We start from the raw sequence: 23,171 nt of genomic DNA on the forward strand, positions 1-23,171 counted from the left end.
TCATGCACTCAGAGAATCTGAATGTGAATCTGACCAACAGCTCTCTGCAGTGCATGACAGGAGCTGGATTCCCATGGTGGTATTAGAGCACAGAATAAAAATTCATATATATATAAAAAACTCTTCTCAGTCATCAAGACAAGCAGTTAATTAAATAATAATAATCCTCCCTCCCCCCTTTAGGATGTCATTTTGCAGAGTCTACAGAAAGTTATTTAAATACAAGGGGCACTATTTGACAAACATTGAAAGTTATTCTTTGTACTTATTCAAACAGAAAAGTGTGGAATAGTTTCTAAAAGCATTATTGAGCTAGTGCCCAGGAGTGAACAGCAGCAGGAAATGAAACACCGGGAAGCTTAGGGAAAGGAAGAAGAGGTTAGAAATCCCAGCCTCATCTCCTCTTCAGTATGAAGTTTATCTTACATTACATTGTCATATCAGCTTGAATGGCATGTCTATTTGCTCCACATAAAACTTAATCAGGAAAAGCATTAATTCCTCATATGCAACCTGCCATCAACTTCTTGAGAAAAGTCTTATGATCACATGTTCACTTGTTATGCCAGGCAGACCTTGAATAATTTGTCCAGAATAAGAATTACCCAGGTATGAGAGCTTTGTAATGAGAGGGCACCTCCGTGTCAGAATTTTCCCAGCGCTCAGCATTTTGCCTTGCAATTAAATGGATCTTGGAAGTTACAAGACAGGAAATAACAAGCAGAGCAAAACAGTGGAGACCAATCGAAGGTGCATTTCTGAGGGTGGTGGGAGAATGAAACCAGCTGCTTCTTCAGGTGATCACAGCAAAGTGCTAAAAAAAGCAGCAGACCATAATGATCACTGACATGCAGCCGAACCAGAGGTTCTCCACCACAAACATTAATTTCAGATAGAAGAGAAACAGGAGGCAAAAAAAAAAAAAACAAACCAGAAAAAAAGTCTCAGCAAAGCAGACCTTTGAAAGGTAAGGAAGCATTTTTTTTTATGCCAGCTTCTCATTTATTTTATGACAACTAAGTGCTTCAGATAGTAATGCGTACTATTTTAAGGGTATCACTAGTGAAGGTCATATACAGAAATTATATGAAAGCACTTCATGTTCCTCAGAAAATCAGATCTGTGGTAACCAAGTGGTAGTGTCCATAATGAGGCAAATTTAAACTAAATGTTGATAAAGTGAGTTCCCTCTTCTGACAAATCTTTGTGGCAGTTAATTCTCAATAAAAGAACATTTAAATGAGGAAATGTACATGGATCAATACTCTACAATTGGGTGAAAAAGTAAAATTTTGTGGATTAAACTACCATGAAAAAGCTTGACAGAGAATTTAGAGAAGCAGTATCCCTCTTTAAATTAAATCAATCCAGTATGACACTCACTGAAGGGTTCTTGTTCCATTCTTTAGAATAAAAGCAGAGTCAATCTAACTGCAATTCTTGGGCTTCATTCCTTACCCAAAGACACACTTACTGAATACCAACTGCAAGGATCAGAAAATCATTAAAAGTCAAAAAACTACTCATCAAAACCATTCATCATCTGAAAAAGAACTTTAACCACAAGAAAAGTCTTTGCAAAACTACCAGCGATACTGAAAAATCCTTCAGTAAAAGCTCATTGGAAATAATAGTTTCATTTTAGAAATTTACTTTAAAGAAACTGACTTATCTTTCAGTTTTTTATATTCCTTGTACATGAGCCCCGACTCTCATAGTGGTAATAGGATTCAGGATGTCCCACTACTCACACAAAAGAATTTAACTATCTTCTTTTGAACCATTGTACTCTTCTCTTTTTGATAAGCATCTCCTGCCCAGGTTTGGGTGGAGCAGATTGGTACAGCAAATCTAGACCCAGTATCCTGAAGCTCCGCAAGAAATGGTTCCCAGCCCTTCTTTTTTTCCCCCCTCAGATTACACTGTACAACAATTTAGCATGTTTCCCCTCAATCTGATACCTTGTAGGAGACAAGAAACACTAACTGCTGGTAACTTGCAGCAGCCTGGGCTGGGGCATGAAGGAACAGGTTTGGATCAGGAGGCTCAGTGCTTCCACATCAGTTCGCTTTCATGTAGATTATGGTGGTCTCAAAATCTGCTTCTTCCTCTGGAAAACCTGCATGAAACCACCTATCATCTTCTTTAGCAGTGAATCTTCACCTTAAGTGCAGCAGTGTGTGTGAAACTGAGATTTGTCACAACTCCTCAAGTTTTGGCCTTTCAGTGACACCTGGCATCCCCTTTCCCTGAGAGTTCAATAAGGGATATGACAGGGTGGTTCTAAGTATTTCTTTCAGAAGACTGTAAGTTCAGGTTTCTGCACAGACTGGTGCTGTGGACTGTTTCCATCAAAGCACTCTGGAGAAGCTCCACACAGGTACTTCTGGTCTACGGTACCTGCAGCTAAAGAAACCATTTTAAGCCTGATCAGGTCTTCTACAGGCAGGTCAGTCTCTCCTGACCATGCAGCCCAGATGGTTGATGCTGCACCAACAAACACTCCTGTATCCTCAGGTCCTCTGCAGTTTAGGACCCATGGAAAACATTAGGAGCTGTGGGAGGGGGAAGAAGACAGTGCAGACTCAGTTTTTACTCAGTTCAGGCTGCCTTCTTGCTATCACCATGCAGACAACTGAGATCACACAATAGAACAAACTGTCACATAAAGTACCTGTAAGTCTTAAAACCCAGCTTCTCTCTGCTGCTGCCCTCCTTGCAGCAAGCTTACAGCCCATTTTGTGCTCACAAACTAGGAAGTCAAATCCCTTGTGTAAAACAGTTAATACAGAGACTACTGTTACAGTCATTCTCAATGCACAGCTAAGACTGTCAGGCAGAGCAAGTCCAGGTAAAGGAGCAGGCACTCGAGTCTACATGTACAAAGGTAAATAAAGACATAAACAAGTATCCAGAAGGAATTTCAAGTTCAGACAGCACCCAAAACAGTGTAACATGCATATGGGTACTTTCATGTCCAACTAAGGATTTTATATGTTTACTGTAACTCTAATTTCAGGTGATAGCTGGACTTCTGCATCCTTATAGAATGAAATACTTACAGCCTTTGCCTTCAAGTGTACACAGACTAGTTAATCTCTGGCTACAGTCTGCACAGGCATTTCCACTTATCCAAGGTTGTAACATTCATTTTGCACACCTTTGTAAATAAAAATGAAGTGCAGGTCACAGAGTCCTATTATATTTGCTTCTAATTCATCCTGACCGGCCCACACCACAGCTCAAATGGCAGAAGTCAGTTTACAGTTGACAAAACTGAGAAACAGTCACCAAACATCAACTAAAAAAACACAAATTATTATTGTAAACCAGTCACTTGTGCTGGAGGAGTCGTTCAGGACTCATATTTTTCATGAAAGATTTCTCATCCCTTCTTTCTCCTGAAGCAGGAATCAACAGAAATTCGTGGGCAGTACACTTGACACAAACTCAATAGAGGTAATGTTAAACACATAAATTTTGCTTGATGAAGGTGATAAATTGAGCTGGATAGAAACTAGCTACCTTTCTGCACAAGGAATCTGAAGATTTTGAATTAAGGAAAAGTATCATAAATTTTGAGACCGAAACTAGTAAAGAAAATCCAAACTGGAGAATATTTTATTCCAAAAAGTTGACTTCAACCTGAATTACTTTCTCTGCAATGGATTAATATTTAAAAATGAAAAAAACCATATTTTGATCAAAAAGAGGTAATAATTCAATACAGAAACACTATGAAGACATTTTGACAATTTTAGTGCCTTTAAAGCTAAACAGTGTTTTATAAAAATACTTCCATCATTACACAACTTCAGTTTCAATTACTCTAATATTTCATAACTAATATTCAGTTATTCTAATGACAACCCACTCTGGTTTACTTATGTTTGTAGGTATCTTACAAAAATCTAAATATATAAAAATAGAATCATTAATACAATAAGCAATTGTATTTCCAGCTTCACTCTAGATTTCCCACAAGTCTAATAAATTATGGAAACTTATGTCTCTTTATGTGTTGCTCCAGCCTCTCAGATTCAAACTTGGATAAAATACACACAGAAATCTGATTATATCATAAACAAGAATAGTTCTGTAGTAAACATACAATGCAATTAATTAGTCATCCAATCGTATTTATTTTCTTAATTTGAGTTTGATGCCTATACCCTGTGTCACTGGTGTTCTTTTCAAAAATATAATACAATTGGGTTAAAATCAAGTACTTGTTCTAGCCTTACCACATTAATAAAAATGCTGAGGCATCTTTGAGATGAGTAATGAGAAAAGTGGAGTTAAAATATTTATGGAACGTAAACAATTTTAATCATGAAGATACAATGCAATCAGCTGATTGCTACTTCTCAAAATGAAGTAGCATTTCACCTAGAAGTAGGAACATCAACTGAGATTTTCTCAGTTAGACAATGCACTTGCAAATCAGGTATTTGTGCATGCAGTGTGGACAGCTAAGTGCTCAGCTAATCATGTACATCAGTAAACATCTTATCGAGTGAATGAAATAATTTCATTAGTTAACACCAAACAACGGGAAAGGAAAATACAATAGCATCATAAAATCATGAACTCCATTTTCTAGCACTTCATTCAGTGTGTAGCAGGTATCACCTACCATCTGTGTGGGGATGGCTTGACAGAGGCCGCTACCTTGTTAGGAAATGTACTCTCATTCAGTGTTGTGTTATTTATTTTACTGAAAAACAGACTGGACCTTGTCTATGTAAAGAACGAATATCTAAGTTGATGTTGCTTGTTTGTTACATTTATATCATTACCTAACTTAAAAATAACTTCTCTTACAGGACTCTACCATGAGAGGGATAGCACGTTGAACACACATATACTAAAAGTGGGTAAGAACTGCAGTTTTTCTCTGGCTTTCAAAAAATTAGAGAGAAGCTGGGGTACTTCATTGCACCTGGGAACATGTGAGCTGCCAGCACAGTAGCAAGGGTGGAGAAAGGCCTTAACTGACTGCCAGAGCAGAAAAATAATATTTTTTTCTATCCAGGTCTATATTATTGGCACACACTTCTTGTTCCTTCAGTATGGATTTTTAAATGGAAAACAATGAACACAATTTTCTTCTTCACTTGTTAAGGGAGATTATAAGGGATGCTACACAACTTCTGACACACTGGTGATATATGCCTGACCAAGTTTTCAGGAAAAGTGTTGTATGCCTGGATCTGCACACACAGCCCACACAAACAGCTTTGCAGCTGTGCAGTGCTCTGTGTGCAGATACAGCTCCTTTCTGTGTTTAGTTATATTAAAATATCATACACAATGCAACTGCACACACATGGGCTCTTCTTCTGAAAATATGATCCCTTAAGACACAAATGGAAAACATATTTCCTATGAATGGACATCTATGTCAAGTCCAATATAGCATCATTGTTGTTACACCATTAATGTTAAATTTTAGAAAAAGTTTAATTCACAAGATGTACACCAGAAAGCAGAGTAAATACAATGCCAGAAAAATATATCCTCCTTTATCTTATGTATGACATATCTACGAAGAACATATTTTATTGTAGCTGAAGAAGATAAAAACACAATTATATTTTCTCTTGTCTCTTTTAAAACTTCCTTTTAGTTGTGCTTATTCTTTTTGTTATATTTCAATTTATTTGGAGCTGAATAATGCAAGTCCAATGGGAATCTAAGGCCCAGTACAGGCATTTACACTTGGCATCTAGTGAATAATTAATAGTCAGTTCAGTGGTCTTACTCTGTACCTACGTAGGGCACACATCAGACATTAGGTCTAGCAATGTATGAGCTGAATGAACTGAGAGATAAATCACAGACTGTAAAAATATGGCAACAGCATAATAAAAAAATAAAGAAATCTACAAATTAAGAACAATATGATAAAGATGAGATCAAGACTGCAGTCACAGAATGTACATAAAACTTGTCATGGGGTGTTAGGAACACCTCATAGCTTACAAATTGTATAGAGTAGTAATAAATACAACATACTGAAAGCTGTATAGAATGTGTGCAATATAAATCCTGAAAGGATACAATACAGTTTGACACAGTATCTGTCAAAGTGTACTATGTAAAACTCCGTGGGGACTGAAGACACTCCATCAGGCCTAGCACTAGCATTAGAAAGAAATTCAAAACAAACCTTCTGCAAATTTCTCTGCTATTGGATGTGATTTGCCTTCGTTCAGCTAGGAATGGATCTGGATGTTATACAGTGTTATGTAAAGTAATTCTTGCTGTCATGAGATTTTCCCTTCATGTAATTCTGCTCATGAGATTTTCCCTTCATGTAATTCCGCTCATGAGGTCTGGAAAAGTTAAGTCAGCTCCTAAATTGGTGGATGGAAATACAAATTGAGGCAAAGTCTACCACTGACTGCTTTCAACGGATGCCAAATTTGAGCTAATGATTTCTCATGTTGGATGTAGGGAGAAATTACCTCTGAAGGTATGAGAAAGGGTGTGATAGATATGAGGCAGGGAAAACCTCTGATGGGATGGATGTTCTAGGAAGGTGGAGAAGACAGCTGCTGAGAGGCTGAATAGGGAGATTCAAGATCTTGAAAAATGGGATGCCAGTTTGGGAAGGGAGAGGTACAGCAAGAAGTGTAGTAAAACCCATCAGATACAAAGAATTTATGTGATCTTTAGCTATATGCTTGGCTGATGCTTCCACTCCACAAAATCACTATAGTGTCTGATAATGTGAAGAGGCTCTCACTACCACGTGAGAGGATGTATTCAGAAGTATGATTCTCTAAATCAAGATCACTATTGGTATCTATATAGCCAAAAAAGAAAAATTAATACCCTGAGTTTTTTCCACAATTGTTGTGATTCACAAACATACGTTATATGTCATTATATTAGCCAGAATTTTGGTATGAGCTCTTCTGAATTACTTCTGGCTTTGCCTACTTTTATTCTCTTCTGAAATCTCATATTGTTCTGTTCTCTTTGTTGTGTTCCATCTGCTGCTCACTTTGTTAAATCTAAAATGATTTAATGATTGCTCTAATCAAGAATAAGACACTCTTTAAAGAAAACCATCTCCTTCAATTAGCTTTCAGCACAACCATAGCATAATCAAAGAAGTTCAATTTAATAATAGCATGATCTGAAGCACTGAAAGCACTTTGCAAACATTCATTAATCGATGCTCACATTTTCCTTTTGTGAGAAAACATTCCTGCCTTTGCTGTTTACATCTGCCCAATCTGCACCTACAGTACTGTGTGTTGCCTCCTGACTATGCTGTGAACCACAATATTTGGACTCTGAGAGTCATATAATAATTTGACATTATTTGAGCAAAATTTTAGCACTTGAGGCCAAAACCTATGAGTTTTTCTACTTTTACCCTGCTGATTCTCTCCCTTATCCTGATATTGAGGGGAACAAGCAAGTGACTGCGTAGGGTTTGGGGGTTGGCCGGAGTTAAACTGTGACAGTATTACAAAGAAATCCTGCTCAGAGGTCAGGGTGATAAAACAACACAATCTTCTGCTCTTTGATTGATGCTATGACCAGAACCCTTTGGTACTTACAGACTTTTATAATGCATCTGCTTATCTATCTACTGGGTTTTTCATTACAGATGCATTGTATTTTCCACCCATCTTGATACAGCCCCTGGGATGGATATCTCTCCGTCTCTTACATCAGCAGGGAATGGGGTCTGTTTTATTTGATTAAATAGCTGTTCTGCAAACAACCATAAACACCAATCAGCACCCATACAGTGGGAAAGCTTTAGAGCTGAGAGTGGTAAACAACTCTCTCCTGCCATTGTAACTCAGGAAGGGAGTTGTGCAGCCTATATAGAGTGGGTATTTTACGCAAAAAAATAGAATGTGGATATAGCCTTGTTAAAATGCTTCTTAAAATACTCCACATGGCACTTTAATCGTCTTTTCCCATAGCTTGGCTATTGAAAAGAAACTCATTTATTGTAGTCACATTTTCAAATCGGACAACTCTGCCACCTAATTCAAATGCAAAGAGACATAAACTGCTTGATGGTAATTTAACTGTAGAGAATAAACGGTGGAAAAAACCAATTATAATTAATCTTCAGCCTAAGGAAAGATTCTGCTTGTTTAACAGAAGAATTTTAGCTTTATTTTAGGTTGCCACACATTAGGAAAGGCCACTTGCCTACCTGGTAAACCTTCCTCATAACACTTTCAAGAAACTAATAAGATGAATTGATTGGAATAAATCAATAAAATTATATATTCCAACAAGATGCAATTTTACTAAAATGTTTCCTACTATGTATAATGAAATGACTGAGGACAATGTCAAAAAGCAGCCAGTAGCAAAAGCCTGCTCAGTCTCTAGTCTCCCAGACCAGGTATTTTCAGATAAGACAATAGACATCTCTCTGGCTCTACAACCTGTACGTACATTTAAATGCACATAGGTATTTAGAAGCACAGACCTAGAATTTGTAAAACAACCACCATTCTGGGGTAAAATTTTGGGTTCCTCTTCTGTATTTGAAAAATTAACCTTTTCTGTGCTTTATTGCTCTGTGTGGTATCTTAAACTGCACTGGACTTCCTCCTCTCTCATGTTTTGAGACTAGGATGACTTTAAGGGCAATCATCTGTTTTAATTAAATTTTCCAATACTTAGAGGCTTGATATTTATATACATTAGAGACTAGAAAGGTTGATTTTCCTAAGTATTCTGCTAGTGGTTTTTAGTTTGCAGCTTAATTTTCCTGCACAGTTCTTATTACTTCACTAGTATTTAGTTGCCTACCAACATGTTTATTAATGTATTGACTATTTAAGGATGATATTCTAAAAATTTGCTATCTGAACTTGATCTATGAATCCCATTTCTTTTCTATGACTCCAGTTGTAAGAGTATTAGAATGAAAAAACTCTGAATCATTTCATGACAAACTATCAAATGTCTTACAGTGGAGACTCGCTACAGATCTACTCACTGCAACTGCATTTGCCAGTCTCTGGAACAGACATTTTGTTTGTTTGGTAACAAACTTTCTAACAGAAATTATCTAAATCTATCAAAATTGTTTTATAAACAATTGGTATAGCAGCTCCAAAAACATGAAACAAGATCCCTCTGTTATCTCTTATGCCTCTCTCATGATTTTAGACTCGCAGCCTCATAGTCAAAGTCATGCTTTAGGGCTGGAACTTAGGGCACATTTTATCAATCCCCTTTCTCATTATTTCTACTCATTTCTTTTTTCTGTTGCACATATCCTTTAAGCAACCTTACATTCAGTCCTATCATTTGCATTTGTTAATGCATCACAATATATTTGGGTATTATTAAAATATGTTAATACAAAAAAAAAGATAGCTGGAAACATTTAAGTAAGAAAGTGAATACATTACCAAATTCTGTGCCTGGAGCAAGAGTATGCTCTCCTGTCTCCATCTATTGATCATTAGACAGAGTCTGCATTTCCCCTCATCTGCGTGTGATGCATCCCCAGAGCAGCACACCACACTATGAGTCTGCAACTGGGCTTCAAAGTGACAGTCAGAGTTTTTGGAACACTTCATCTGATTGCAAATGGAAAGTCACAGATTTCGTTGCACAGACAAACAGCGAAACAATGTAAGATGGAGATAACAAAGGGGATGTGTAACTGTGTAGAGAGGTGAAGGGTGGAAAGAAGAAAGGGTTCAAGAGCTGGGGAAAAGCTGGAGTAGCTGTTATCCAAACAGAAGGGACAGAGGGTCAAAAAGCAGAAACATGAAAAAGTAAGAGGGAGGAAACAAAGTGAAGTGAGAATTCAGAAGAACAAGCAGAGGTTGCTGGAGCTGCGTAGGAGTCTGTGTAGTCCCCAGACACTCTCAGGAGGGTGGTGTTATTAATCTTCATGAACCTGGAAATGTTACAGAAGCTCTGTAGGAAAAGTATGAAGTTAATGGAGATAAAATGGAGCAACAAGAGCTCACAGGACCAGAGTAACAAATGCCTTATACCTTTCATGTCCCCTATAGCCAAACAAGAGTGCTCCAAATGCCAAACTACTCTTCTCTGTCAGGCATTTTATAGAGTTTTTCTTTCTTAGGATAATGAGAATGCAAAACGAGGTATCAGTGCATGGACATGTCCCTCTGCCATGGAAAGGGGTACAAACCACAGAGAGGCATGATGAGGGAACTGTAAATTAATACTGCTTTTGCACGAGTGAGTTAATAAAAGCAGGGGGACAGAAGGAGAAGACCTAATCCAAATTTCTATTTCTTCCTGGGGCAGCAATTTTTGACAGACCTTTTCAACTGATTTTTTTAAAAAGGAATATGGGACTGGATTTCGGCACAAAAGAAAATGTATGGTTGTTAAACTGCACAAATTCCTTTGTCATCCTTCCACAGGAAAATGGCTACAAGAAGTGACCTGAAGAAGTAAAAGAATTACTTCAAGTAGGACATTTTACTCATGCCAAGGTTTGCTTCCCTTTAGGTTGCACAGACATGGCCCATATCTGATGTGACCAGACTAGAAAAGCGTATGTGTGGGAGTGTGTAACTTTCATCAGGAGTCTCTCTTGTTTAATAAAGAGCACTACTCAAAAATCCTAAGGATATATCCCTCCACAAGCTGCTGACACACAGAAGGAGATTCACTGCTCTGTTAACATCTCAGCACAGCATGTTCATCCCTCTCCAGTTTTTGGTCTTTTGGTCATAGTCTTTTTCACTGAGGCGATGCCATAGGTGGAAGAGCTTAGGAAAGTAGTATGTACAATTTTAGCAACAGCATTAGAAGTAGATTTATGGGTTGGGAAAAGTAGCATTTTTCATCTAGCAGAAGTGCCCAAATGACAACTGACACCTTACAAAATGGACCCCTCAGTACCTTTCTGCCCCAGAGAATCTGCATCTCCCAAACCCCTCCTGGCCTCTGCAGCTGATCAACAGAAGGGGGAACATAATTTGGTTTTGGTTTTAATTGAGAGAGCAACATGCAGCAGAATTTCCATTTTGCTACAAATATACCTGTGAAGACATTTCCAGTTTTTTACTCTTTACTTAATCCTGTATTTCACTTGTGAGATGGTTTGTAACAGCATCCATGAGAACTGTTTCTCTTTCAGACCTCTCCTGCGCTAATGTATAATAAATGCACTTATCACCTAGTAAGTACTTTTAAACCTTTTCTTTTTCCAGCATATGACAACAGCATTGCTCTGGTAGATCCAAATATGCACAAACTAAGCTACTCATTTGTAGGGGTGAGTTCAGCATCCTTTTCTGTTTATACAATCCTTTAACAGATGCCTCCCTAATACTGAGTGTGATCAGCTGAGAAATATTCAGCAATAAATAATACTAGCAAAAAGTTTTCTTTAAGCATTATCCTGACATGCTCATGCTCAGTTTTTACAACTACTGCCTGAAAATGCACCCTTTTTCTTAAATTATTTTCTAATTGTCAGTTTTCTTACTCCCTGCTACGTTCCAAAATTTTCCATCCCCTAAAAATCCTGGCTTCAGGACAGAGCTCAGAATTTCTACGATTAATCGCTTGCCAGTGCAAACGAAAGCAGCATCCATGCTGTTTATTTATTCAGAAATTTAAAGTCTCTCATATATAATGCTTGGGATTGCGGTATTCAGACGCGATAGGGCCATGGAAACAAATGGGGATGCACATGGTTCTGGCAGCAACTCCCAAAGTGCTCAGTGCCAGAAAAAGGCACAAGAAGATAATAAGAGGGTTAAACTAAGCATTGCCAACTACAAAGTCCTCATACACATAGCCACAAGCAGTTACTCCATGTGCTGTGGTCTAGGTACACTCGCCGTCAGAGTGTAGTGTTGTGTTCCTACCTGTCAGAAATATCCAAAGTTCTCCAGAAACTTACTGTGGCAGATACCCACACACAGAGATGGTCTCCTACTGTCAGGATGGGGATGCATGCCAGGTTTTTCACTCATAACTCCATCCTAATTAGTCCATTTCTACAGAAGAGAAATGTCAAGTGAAATCTCCACTTAAAAAGGAATCAATTTTCCCCTCTGGACTGTTTTGCCATTTAAAAAGATGACTACAGGGTTAGACGCAGGTTAAGGTGTGAAGTAGTTAACTTTGTATTTGGCCATCAAGATGAAGGATTGGGACCCTCTGGGTGGGGCCCACCCCTTCCATTCCATGCTTACTACTCAAAGGGCTGTTAGCTATCCTTTTTCCATCTGAAAAGTCGGGACTCAGCTCTCTGCAAAATGCAATTCTACAGAATTGAAGCTAAATTAGTTCCTCAGAGTATCTTTTGCTATTTCTTATTTTTATTGCCATTTCTAGTCATGGAATATGATCTTAGTTTGGTAGGTACTGTACAAAATAAGCCGATAAGAAAAATAGGCACTTCTGATCACTCTAGAGAAGCAAACTGTCTGTTTTCAATAGCTAGGAAAGAAATTTGGGCACCTAAATTAGGCACCTCAAGTTACACAAGATAGGGGCCATTGACAGATCTAGGTGAAGCAAGGTTTTAAGAGAGAAATATCTTTGAACAGAGGAAGGGATATATCTGTGGGGAGAGCCCTAAATAACCAAGCTTTCAGGCCAACAAACATCTGAAAATGAGCAGAAAACTTCAAGATTAGAAAACTTCAAGATTAGAAAACTGTCTTTCAGACTAATGATGTTAATCCACAAGAGAATTCAAAGAAATATGTAGGTGGCACCACTGAAGCTGGAGAAACTGAGAGATAATAAGGACCAATTGCTCAATAAAATGTTATTTTCTCCCTATCTTTTTATATTGTATTAGACTGTTATAAACTTTAGTTCCCATGCTCATCTTTTGAAGTTAGGCTGTAGCTCTCCTCTCAGGATGAAGGCTGGAAAGTCAGACGCAGAGAGGTTGTTTTTGGAGAAATACCCTTCATCTGATAATGGTGGTGTTCATTCATTTAGTTCATTCTGGGTTATAGTAGTTCTTAGGTTTCACATCGTATCTGTGCTAGTATTTAGATGACTATAGTGTGAGTTCTTCTCTCTCCTCTGATTTGGTAGTTATAAAATAAACCAAAGGAAGGGAAAGAACATAAAGAAATAACAAAACAGCACTGCTCAGCTGATGGGTAGCGATCATAGTACGCCAGAGACCCAGTTGTCAAGGTTTTTGTTAGTGTAATAACAAAGAGGAGTGCTAAGGAGTTTGAAGAAAATACAAGACCAGTGACTTGAGGGAAAACATACATTACAGAAGGGTCATTGGAGAAAGCATAAAGATGCTTGCTTGAAAAAGGAGTTGCACTGGAAGCTCACACAAGTGATTTCCAATTCAGAAATGAGAAAGCTACAGGGAGAGTCAGAATCCACCATAAAAAGCCTTGAAAGTCAAGATAACTGGTTTTGGGTGTTGTTTTCTTTTTTTTTTTTTTTTAAACCCAGTAGGATTTTCAATGGAACTAAATACAGAAAGGGTGCTTTATAGAGGTTCCAGAAAATAACTCTGAAAACTCCTGAACCAATGGACTGGAGGTTGTATGGGTAAACAGTAGACATGCTACGGAAAGTAAATTGGGAAAACTTCAATAGACACAGCAACAGAATGCCACAGAAATAAAATTCAGAGGATGAAGTCAGCTACTGTAGGTTTTAGGTTGACCTAAATGAGTGGTCAGACATGAACAGACAGCAGAGGAAAACACACAAATTTTATTTCAGATGAAAGAAGTTCAGTTCAGTTTAAGAGAAGCAAAATTGCAAGTTGTCTCTGTGGAGCCAATTTGTTTGGATTTAAGAATAGTCATGGATAAGCTACAGATAGAAAAGACCATGGTCTTGGATGTAGGGTGGCCCACAAAAATTTCAGAATGAGTCTGGAAAACTCTCCAAAAGAATAGAGAGATAAGAGAGAGAGCAAGCAAAGACAGTCAAAGAATGGCACAGCACCACAGCAGGACATGCGTCAGTGACATCTGAGGCTGCTACAGTGACTGGCAGGCATATGCAGACTGACCTTTGAACAGAAGTTATGAGTAACTTGGATGGCATTTCAGTGAGAGCAAAAAGGGTGAGGTACGTTCCGGAGCACGTAAGATGAAATAGGAGAAGATGAACTCAGATAAACTTTCCTGAAAACTTTGGAGACAAAGGGAATGCAGCCATAGTTGGATTGCTTAGTTGCTGGATGAATACATGTCCATGTAGATCCATTTCTTGATATGTAGGCCGACTCAAATTTTGACTTGTGTATTCAGTTGAATAAAGCCCAGCTCTGCAGAAAATAACTTTTACAGGTGTTTTACTCAAGATAAAACCTGTGAAAACTATCTAGAAAGTCAAAGTAAGATCAGACCTTAATATACGCTCAGGAGTGTTGGTGAGGGAGAACAACCTACCTTGAATTCTGAGAAAATGAGGTAGCAGGAAAAGAGTTTTATATTTCATTTTTAAAGCTATGCACAGAATCTTCTTCATGTTCTGTTAACAGTCACAGACCAGTTATTATACTTCCAAAACACACTGACCTTCTCAGCTAACCCAGATAGCTATTAGCCTTTTGATATAGCCTGAACGTAACACCACACTGCATTTGCAGTGCTTTCTGGTCAGGATTCTAATTTTTTACACTGCTCTAAGTTTTTTTAAGCCCCATATATGGAAGCAAAGATACACAGGATTGCAGGAAAGAAAAATAAACAGCCAGACCACCCACAATAATAAAAGGCGAGGTCAGTAGGTGCGCTTGTACCCCCAGGCATCTGTCAGCTCCAAATCATGGACTGTGCAGGAGACAGTAATTGGAAAATAGATGAATTGCACCTTCAGCTGTGGGACTGAACGTATCAAGTTCTTAGGGGTAGTTGTGAACCTTATTACTCGTAGAGCTGACACAGAACATCTCAGCTGCCCAAGAAGCATCACCTCCAGAGGCAGAGGGGAGCCAGGGAACAGTGTCTGGGTTGATAATTGGCTTGCTAACCAACAGCTGCATAGTGTAGCTGATCCTCTTGTGAATTAAGATGTACTGGAGTACTGTCCCAGCATTTTTATATGCTCTTCCTTTTTTGCTCCCTATCCCTATCTTAGCCACCGTCAAATTGCTGAATCATGGTACAGATCCAGTATCCCAAAAGTCTGTCTTTATTCTGTTTTTATTTCAGTGTCTTTTCATTGGGCTACTCCGTGGTCAGAAATGTTCACAACAAAGACGTATCAACTTCCATATGTTAAATAATTTTATGTGGTGTGATCAGTGTATCTGCCACAAGAATGGCAATTCTGATGACAATTCTGTGGGTATATCAGGATAATTAGTTAATTCAGGAGGTTTTTTGGCCCACCAAAATAAATCTTCATACTGTCGCTACTGTTGTAAACAAATTAAGAATGTCCATGTTTAGTTATTAATGATTTGTTCTAGCACAGAATCATAAATTGTCACTACCCCTTTCTCTCCTGGAGGAATCACCTTAACAAAACTTTGCTATAGTCTATTCATAAGTAGTTTAAACAATATTTTACTATTACAGTATTTTCGGGAGGGTAAAAGTGCCATCCCCAGTGTCCAGGGAAAACAAACGGGCTCAGCAGTTGCAAGCACGTTTCCACTGGCAGTGCAAGTAGGATCACAAGAAAATCCAAATCTCAAGACCAAATTCCTTTTGATGCTGTGTGCACGTTGAAAAGGAAATACTATGAGCCTATGAGCAGTTTCTCTTAATGCAACATCCATAAGCATTATTTCACCTGACAGTCATTCACAAGTTTTCTACCAACTAAATATTTTGCAGATAGAGTTAAATAGGCAGAGGTTTCAAACACATTTGGATTCTGCCTGGGAATTTTCCACTCTGTACTACTTAGAAAAATGAAGACGCTGTAGGCTACGGTATCATGTTCAGAGGAACAAGGTGGGTAGGATAGGGCATTAGGCACTATTATACTCCAGGGAAGAAAGAGCAGACAGGGGCACAAAAGAAGCGCTTCATTATATTTTAAATGGGAATAGTTCCAAGGATAGGAAAGCCTGTGGTGCTTGTAAAGGATTAAACAGGGTAATGTGCTTTTTAAAAAGACATAAAGAGGTATGTAATGTGATACGTTTAAGCCTAAATGATTTTTCTTGGAGTCCTCAATGAATGTTTAAGCAGGCATGACTTAGGCCTCTGTAAATCCTCTCTGAATAAATAACTTCTGCAAAAATAGAGTTTCCTTAGACAGAATGAGATGCATATTTCATAACCTATGCAAAAAAAGGGAAATCAATTTGAGACACATGAAACACTTAAGAATAATAAAGAAAAAGGGAAGATAAAAGTGAATAATCCAAGCTTATATAAAAATACAGCTACTTCCCCAACCATTTTGATTTGACAGTGAAGGAAGACAAAAAACTGAATGAATGCTTCCCTATCTTAAACTCAGACCTTCAACCGCTTTTTGCTGTTTTTTGAGAAAGGAAGAGACAACAAATGGAAGAAAATACCTAAAGCACCTGTGCTTTTCAGACTGTTTCTTTACCCTGCTCTGTCTTCAGGGTAAATCTACTCAGCTGTTCTTTAACCGGACCTGATGGTACATATAGCTGTTCATCATGGATGGAACAGGAGCACACACAGTGAGACATGTGCACCTGATTTATGAGAATAACAGGACCAATAAATACCAAAATCTGAAAACTTACAGTGGCATGATCTTCCCATCCTAGTCCTCTTGCCTGTCCTGCTCTCCTGCTAGGAAACGCAGGTCAAAGGAGTAGATTGCCTGATGCGAAGTGGGACTATGCAATCATTGTCATTTGGCTGTACTGTATTTTCATTCACATGGGTACCATTCCCCATGAAGTCACTGGTACAGCAAGCACGCGTTCCTGCTGAGTGAGAGGGGTGATGTGTTGAGTAAATCAGTGGTTGATCCCTCTCCCCTTCCCCCTGTTTATTATATACATTATTACAATAGTGCCAGCTCCTCTGGAATTGTCAGAATAAAAGCAAGACAAAACTAAAGAACTATTATGCTTTAACAAAAAATTTTGGGGAAGATTCAGCTGTGAAAGCTACTTGTAAACCCCATTTAACCTCTGAGATGGTGCAGCAGGGAGTGCTGTTAACGCTGAGCATGTCCACTGCACTCAGACATCCTTTCAGGACACATCTTTTCCATGGTGGTCCCTCCTATCACAGTACATTCATGGTCATTAGTCAGCTGAGTGGAAATCCCTTTCCCTGTACCCATTTCAAAGCACTCTGTAAGCCTCTGCTCTCTCACTTGGCACTCCAGGAACATGTGCCAAGGTAATGGCATCACAGAGCTTGGACAAACTGCTGTTCGGTCATGCTTTAGGAAGGTAGAAATAAAATGAAACACAGAGGAAGACCTGTTGGTTTAGCTTGTCCAGAGTTATATTTAGCTTAATAGCTGTGATGTGGCCAGTTAAATTCATTAGAGACCCTGAAGAACATCATGAAGCATAGATATAGGCCTAGGAGGCCCATGAATTTCTTTCCTTTGAAATGTTTTCATTTTTTGAAGTGTGTTACAGAGATTATAATCTCTGCCTCTTATCAGCTACCTTTTAAAATATTAGTTTTCTTTGCCTGAGATTAGCTTCTAACATCACTTTCTTCATTCAGCTTTCTTCCTGAGCAGGCCAAATACAATCTCCCCAAAGCTTCTGTGTGAGGAGCAGCTGGCAAATAATCTTTTTCTGTGTCATGTCTTTCTGTAAACTGAAGGAAGGGGAGAAAATGCACACGTAGGTAAATGTGAATCAGGCCTAAGATGTCTGATTTTTTTGAACTGGAGGGTGGTTGGTTTCTTCACATGGCACAACTTAGTTTTTCAACATCATCATTTGCAAGTGCTTATTCCTGGGGAGCAGAATCATGGGAAATTAAAGAACTTAGATATTTCTGGTTTTGTAAGTTTTAAGATAGCAAATGCCATATTTCCAGGAACAAGAAATCAAAGACTGTAATCTGGAATTACCTGCCAGCATGTTACACCATTTGTTTGGGTTTTTTTCAGCTAAAAGCCTTTAGTCAGCACAGCTGTGTTTGATGTACTCTGTTTTTTTGATTCTTCTGAAACCCTTTGTATAACTTGGGAAGGCAAACCAAAAGGAGGGCAGTTTTTTAAAATATATATATATACAAAAGTCAAACCCTAGCTTTATCAGCCCCTTACAAACCAAGCTAAAATATGTTTTCTCAAAAAAAGCAATTTCCTCTAGCCTATAAATCTTCAGACTTTTTTTCTTGCTCTTTCAGCTCATGACTTTATCTAAAGGGGTTTCAAAAGTGCAGTTCCCCAGGGCCTCTCTTGCCTCTTCTTTTAAGCTGTTTAGTCCTCCAGAGGAGAAAATATGATCTTGGTTATCCAGAGGTTGGATCGGTGATTTTAGAACTCCAAAGAATCTTTGTTATTTTGTAGTTCTTTTATTATCAAGAGATCACCAGTGATTACATCATTCTTTTTAATACACTTTTTTCTCTTGTCTGTGTTCAGTGTGAAAACATCAGAAATTACAGGTTTTCCTGGCAAATGGATTTTGATGGAGACAAAAGGCAGAGTTTTTCTGGATTTTTAGAAGTCTCTAAATCAAGCTTATAACAAGTAAGCACACAATTCATAGATATTTTGTCTAATCAATCTTCCCATTTTGAAGTTCAAAATAAAGTTAACAAAATACGATAATTCTTTGATTTGATTTAAAAATCTGAATATAAAGATAAAATGGTAGACAAAAAGTTTGTATACAGTCACTCATTATACTGAATATTCACTCATACTGAATCCTTTCACGGACTAGTGTTTCTATAAAAGCTGTAGCTGTCAAACAAAAATTGGGAGGGAGTTATTGAATTCACAAACATGCTTGCAAAAATTGATTCCTACTCTCAAAGCCCACCACAGAAAGTGGCTGTGAGACTGCTCTTTAAAGCCAGATCATCTTTTTCTGCCTTCCTCTCTCAAAACAAACATGAGTCATAGCTACAACTGAAAGTCAAGATTTTCAGCATCAAGAGTCTACAAAAATAAGATAATTAGTGTTCTAAGACCAGTGGTCCTACTCCCATTTTGCATCCTGATAAATGCACTCATCTCCTATAAATACACCTATAAGTCCTTTTTTTGGCAAACAGTTGAGGTACTTACATTTTAAAATGCTGTTAAAAACAAGCTACACAGCTGAGAAGTCCCAATGCTCTGTGCTAATGCAAAGGACTTGCAGAAATAGGTACCAGGTACGATCTTTAGCTGGATGCAGATGCATCTCTTATATTTAAAAGCAACAACTAAACAAATGTGGAGTCACACAGAGCATCTCCAATGGGAAGCAAAATGTAAGCATACCTTTTGAATACCTGCGGTCGACTCCACGACGTTGTTCTCTGAGCCATTACTTCTGTTAATCATCCTCCACATTTGGGAATACATGCCATCCCTCTCAAAAGGATTCATCCCTTTCACTCGGACGTGCTCATAGACTGCGGAGTCCAAGACAGTGCCATAAGGAATATCCGTCTGCCTCGAGAGATCCTGGAGAGACCTTAATTGTTGGTGAAGAAAAGAGACACAGGAGACTTGAAGCCACATTTTCAAGAGGAAGGAGCTGCAGGCAAGCAAAGGGCAACACATAGGAAGATAGCTGTCAAGACACCTTCTTTAGGTTTTTTTTTTAATTATTTTTCCTTTTCTTTTTTCTTGAAAGGTAAAGCGAGACTGAAAATTTGGTTTTATGTTTTAAGACACAAGGAGGAATACAAAGGGAAAGGAAGGGGTGGAAAAAGTGAAAATGGATGGAAAGAGAAGAACAGAAAGAGTAAGAGGATCCTGTCAAATGCCAAAATCCTTTTGGCAGGGGCGAAGGAGAGAAAGGGAGCATTGCAGTCTCTCCAGCTGTATGCAGGAAGTTCAACAGAAGCTGGGTAACAGCCTACGTGAGTACAGTGCAAACACACACTCTGCTGCTGGGGAGCTGGAGTGTTGGCACTAGAACTCACCAAATCTAGCCCAAAGCACCTGTGCTGAGTAACTCTATGTGCTACTGGGTTACACCAAGAAAGGCAGTTTTGTCATGGTATTCCTGCACTGAACTGTGCATCCATCACATAGGTCACATCCTACATTATTTTCAGCAGTTAGATTTCTGTTGTGGTTTCACAAACTGATTTTTCATCAAAGTTCATGTTATTTAGTCTAATAAATTTGTTCTGCTTTTCATGTTATCTAGTTTTATCCTTCTTTACAAACAAGAAAAATAATACAGTTTCTAAAGGATCCCAACTGCAGTATTTTCAATCCAGATTTGGACTTAAAATTGTATATTTTAACCCTTTAAAGTCTCCTTACCTCTTGGCCTTTATTTTTCTGTCCTGTGGAATTCCTCTTCCGTACCTTTGATTCTTTAATGGCATTCATTAAAGTTTCAAAATAACTACTGCCATATGTCTCCTGCCTAAAACCCATTAAAGCTTTCCCAGCACAAATTAACGGTATAAACTGCACAAATCTAGGGGTTGACACATAAGGACAAATCAAGGGGTAGAACACCATCTTAAAGAAGGCAATAGCAAACTGTAAAAGCTCATTGCAGACACAGAAAAGCAAACACAAATGTAGGAAACTCATCAAATTCCAAGCTGTGTTTCTGAAACATGTAAACATGGTGGTTAGTGAAAATGGCCCTGCAGGCGGAAAAAAAAGGAATTTTTGGGTGTTCTGGGGTTGGCACTGAAGAAAACAATAACCAAATCTCAAAAGATATTTATGTCTCTGAACAAAACAGAAAGCAGAAGAAATCAATAGAGCTCAATGGCAAGGGTTCAGAAGTTAGATAAGTAAAAAAGAAATCCTTTGAAATTCAGACATATGGTCTTAGAAAAACACTGAACAAGAGCTAAATTCTAATCAGATGACATATAGTAACTACAAGGAAGGGATAAATTTAATTTTGATGAGTAAATAACTAACAGTATTAAACCCCCGAAAATCTTCTCCTCTTTCTCCAACAGGATGACATTCCTCTTTGACAACCATCCTGCAAACAATCAGGACACATATGGAATCATCAAAGATGAGATGGTAATTGTAATGTAAATTTCCTGAAACCAAGTGTATTGGCCTTCTACTAGAGGACCAAGACATGCCTTTTTCTAGGAGGAAAAATATGAGACTCTAGTAGACTAAGGCATCAGGAAAATAAGTACTCTGGTTCATTTGTAATTGAAAAGTAAAAAATAAATTATCAAGTCCAGATAAATACCTATGAGTTCTGAGAGATTAAATATGAAATGGCTGAGCTGTTAGTAAAAATAGGAAACCTTGTTACAGCTGTGAGCAAAAGGGAAGCATTAAATATTTCAAAAAGTGGCAATCGGGGGAATTGTGAAAGTAAACTACTTAGGTGATATTTTAGGTGATAAATTTAATAAATATAGTGAAATAAGGTTTGATACAATTTTAAAGATCAGTCCTGAAGCTTAGACATAGCCACCAGGCAGGTTTCTCCAGGGAAAGCAATTCAATCATCTATTACACTTTGAAATTACTAAAAAACCCCAAGAATTTCAAAAGGGCCTTCATCTCATCAGACAATATACAGATGGTGGAAGATGCTGGATAGTCTTCAAACAAAGAATTTAGAAACACTTCCTGGCAACCCTGGGTAGCATCAGAAATACTCAGCCAGAGTGGATGCGCTTGAGGGATTTCAAGGGTAACAAGAACAGCTTTTGCAGAACTAAAAGCCTAAACAAGGAAAGTGTGAAGCTGTTGATGGGGACAGCAGACACAGCTAAAGCTGAGGTGCTCAGTGCCTGCGTTGCCTCACTCTTCCTCAGCAAGGTCCCCCAGCAAGGTCTCTGGGAATAGAGGCAGGGTTCAAGGGGGCAATGAACAACCAGCAGGAAGTGGTCAGGTAAATCCCAACCAGGCAAGGCAGGGATTGACTGGGATCACCAGACCCACAGAAGCCTATGGGACCTGGCAGGCTGCATCCAAGTGTGCTGAAAGAGCTGGCCAATATCCTTGCAGGGCCAGCTGCTTTGATTTTTGAAAGGTGAAGGAGATCCTTGGCTACTAGAGAAAGAAAATGTCCAGACTATATTCAAAAAGATGAAAGAGATGATTCATGGAATTATAGCTGGTCATCCAACATCATGGAGTGAGTCTTCTTAGGCCACATTTCTGAGCATATGAAGGAGAAGCAGCTGACTGGCCACGGTCTACATGGATTTACCAAAGCTAAGTCATGCCTGACCAACTTGGCTGCCTTCTACAGTAAAATTACTTTGTTTGTGGACAAGATGAGAGAAGCAGACATAGTTTACCTTAGCTTTACCAGGCCATTCAGTACTGGCTCCCAGTACTGAATCTAAATTCTTGAATATTCTTGGGAGACCAGCTGACTGCTCAAGAACAGGGTGCTGTTCAGATGGACCTAGAAAGGCTGGGGGAATGGGGTGTGATATTCAGCAAGGACAAATGTAAAGCCCTGCACCTAGGGGTGAATAACTCCCTGTAACAACCCAGGCCGGGGCACAGCTCTGCAGAAAGGCACCCCCATAGGCAGCAGTGGGCCTTGGTAAGAGCTTCGTTCTATTTTACCATTAGGCAAATTGTTGTGCAGAGTAGTGTATTACTGTTGTGTTGACTGTCTATCTGTCAAAAGCATCACTGATGAAAGGCACTAGATAAATAGAACATACATCCATTCTGTGTTACTGCTGCTGCTGCTGCCAATACACTCCTCTATCTGGCAGCACTCAGAAGTGCAATGAACTGTCGCAGGATGCAAAATGTAATGTCCTGTGATTGTTGTGTTATTTGTCATACTAGAAAAGTATACAAAAAGTATTTATTGAGTCTCCAATTTCCAGCAACAACACCTACCAAAATTGCAATCATTACTTTACAAGTCTATGTATAGCCATATAATTTCTAGTATAATAAGCAACAGAGAATTTTTGGATATATTATTGCTACGTGGTAAATAATTGATATGTGTAGCTGCTGCCACAAACCAGTATGGTTACAAACAGCACAAAAGAAAACCAGCTCCTCTGTATATTTGTGGCTATAAAAGCAACTCTGCTATTTTCAGAAAGGCAAACCAGTACAAGACATCAGCTGTCAGTCTTGAAGTGTACTACAGTCAGATATGGGAAACATATTGCAAACAG

General features: G+C 38.5%; 1 protein-coding gene and 1 long non-coding RNA gene across 2 annotated transcripts in view; one reads left to right on the forward strand and one right to left on the reverse strand.

Annotated features, from left to right (window-relative positions):
- Positions 1-23,171, reverse strand: part of GRID2 (glutamate ionotropic receptor delta type subunit 2) — a 692,444-nt gene that overhangs the window by 74,554 nt on the left and 594,719 nt on the right. The window contains exon 13 of the mRNA XM_051789746.1: positions 19,342-19,537. Coding sequence (XP_051645706.1) covers positions 19,342-19,537 — 196 coding nt within the window. The remainder of the gene's footprint in view (positions 1-19,341; positions 19,538-23,171) is intronic.
- LOC127472111 (uncharacterized) lies at positions 817-21,250 on the forward strand. The gene is made up of 5 exons (XR_007904869.1): positions 817-967; positions 4,827-4,877; positions 18,493-18,600; positions 19,700-19,928; positions 21,003-21,250. It is a non-coding gene; the product is annotated as an uncharacterized LOC127472111 (long non-coding RNA).

This window comes from Manacus candei, unplaced genomic scaffold, assembly GCF_025592945.1.
Source record: "Manacus candei isolate 608988 ecotype Guabito, Panama unplaced genomic scaffold, ASM2559294v1 h1tg000028l, whole genome shotgun sequence".
NCBI lineage: Eukaryota > Metazoa > Chordata > Aves > Passeriformes > Pipridae > Manacus > Manacus candei.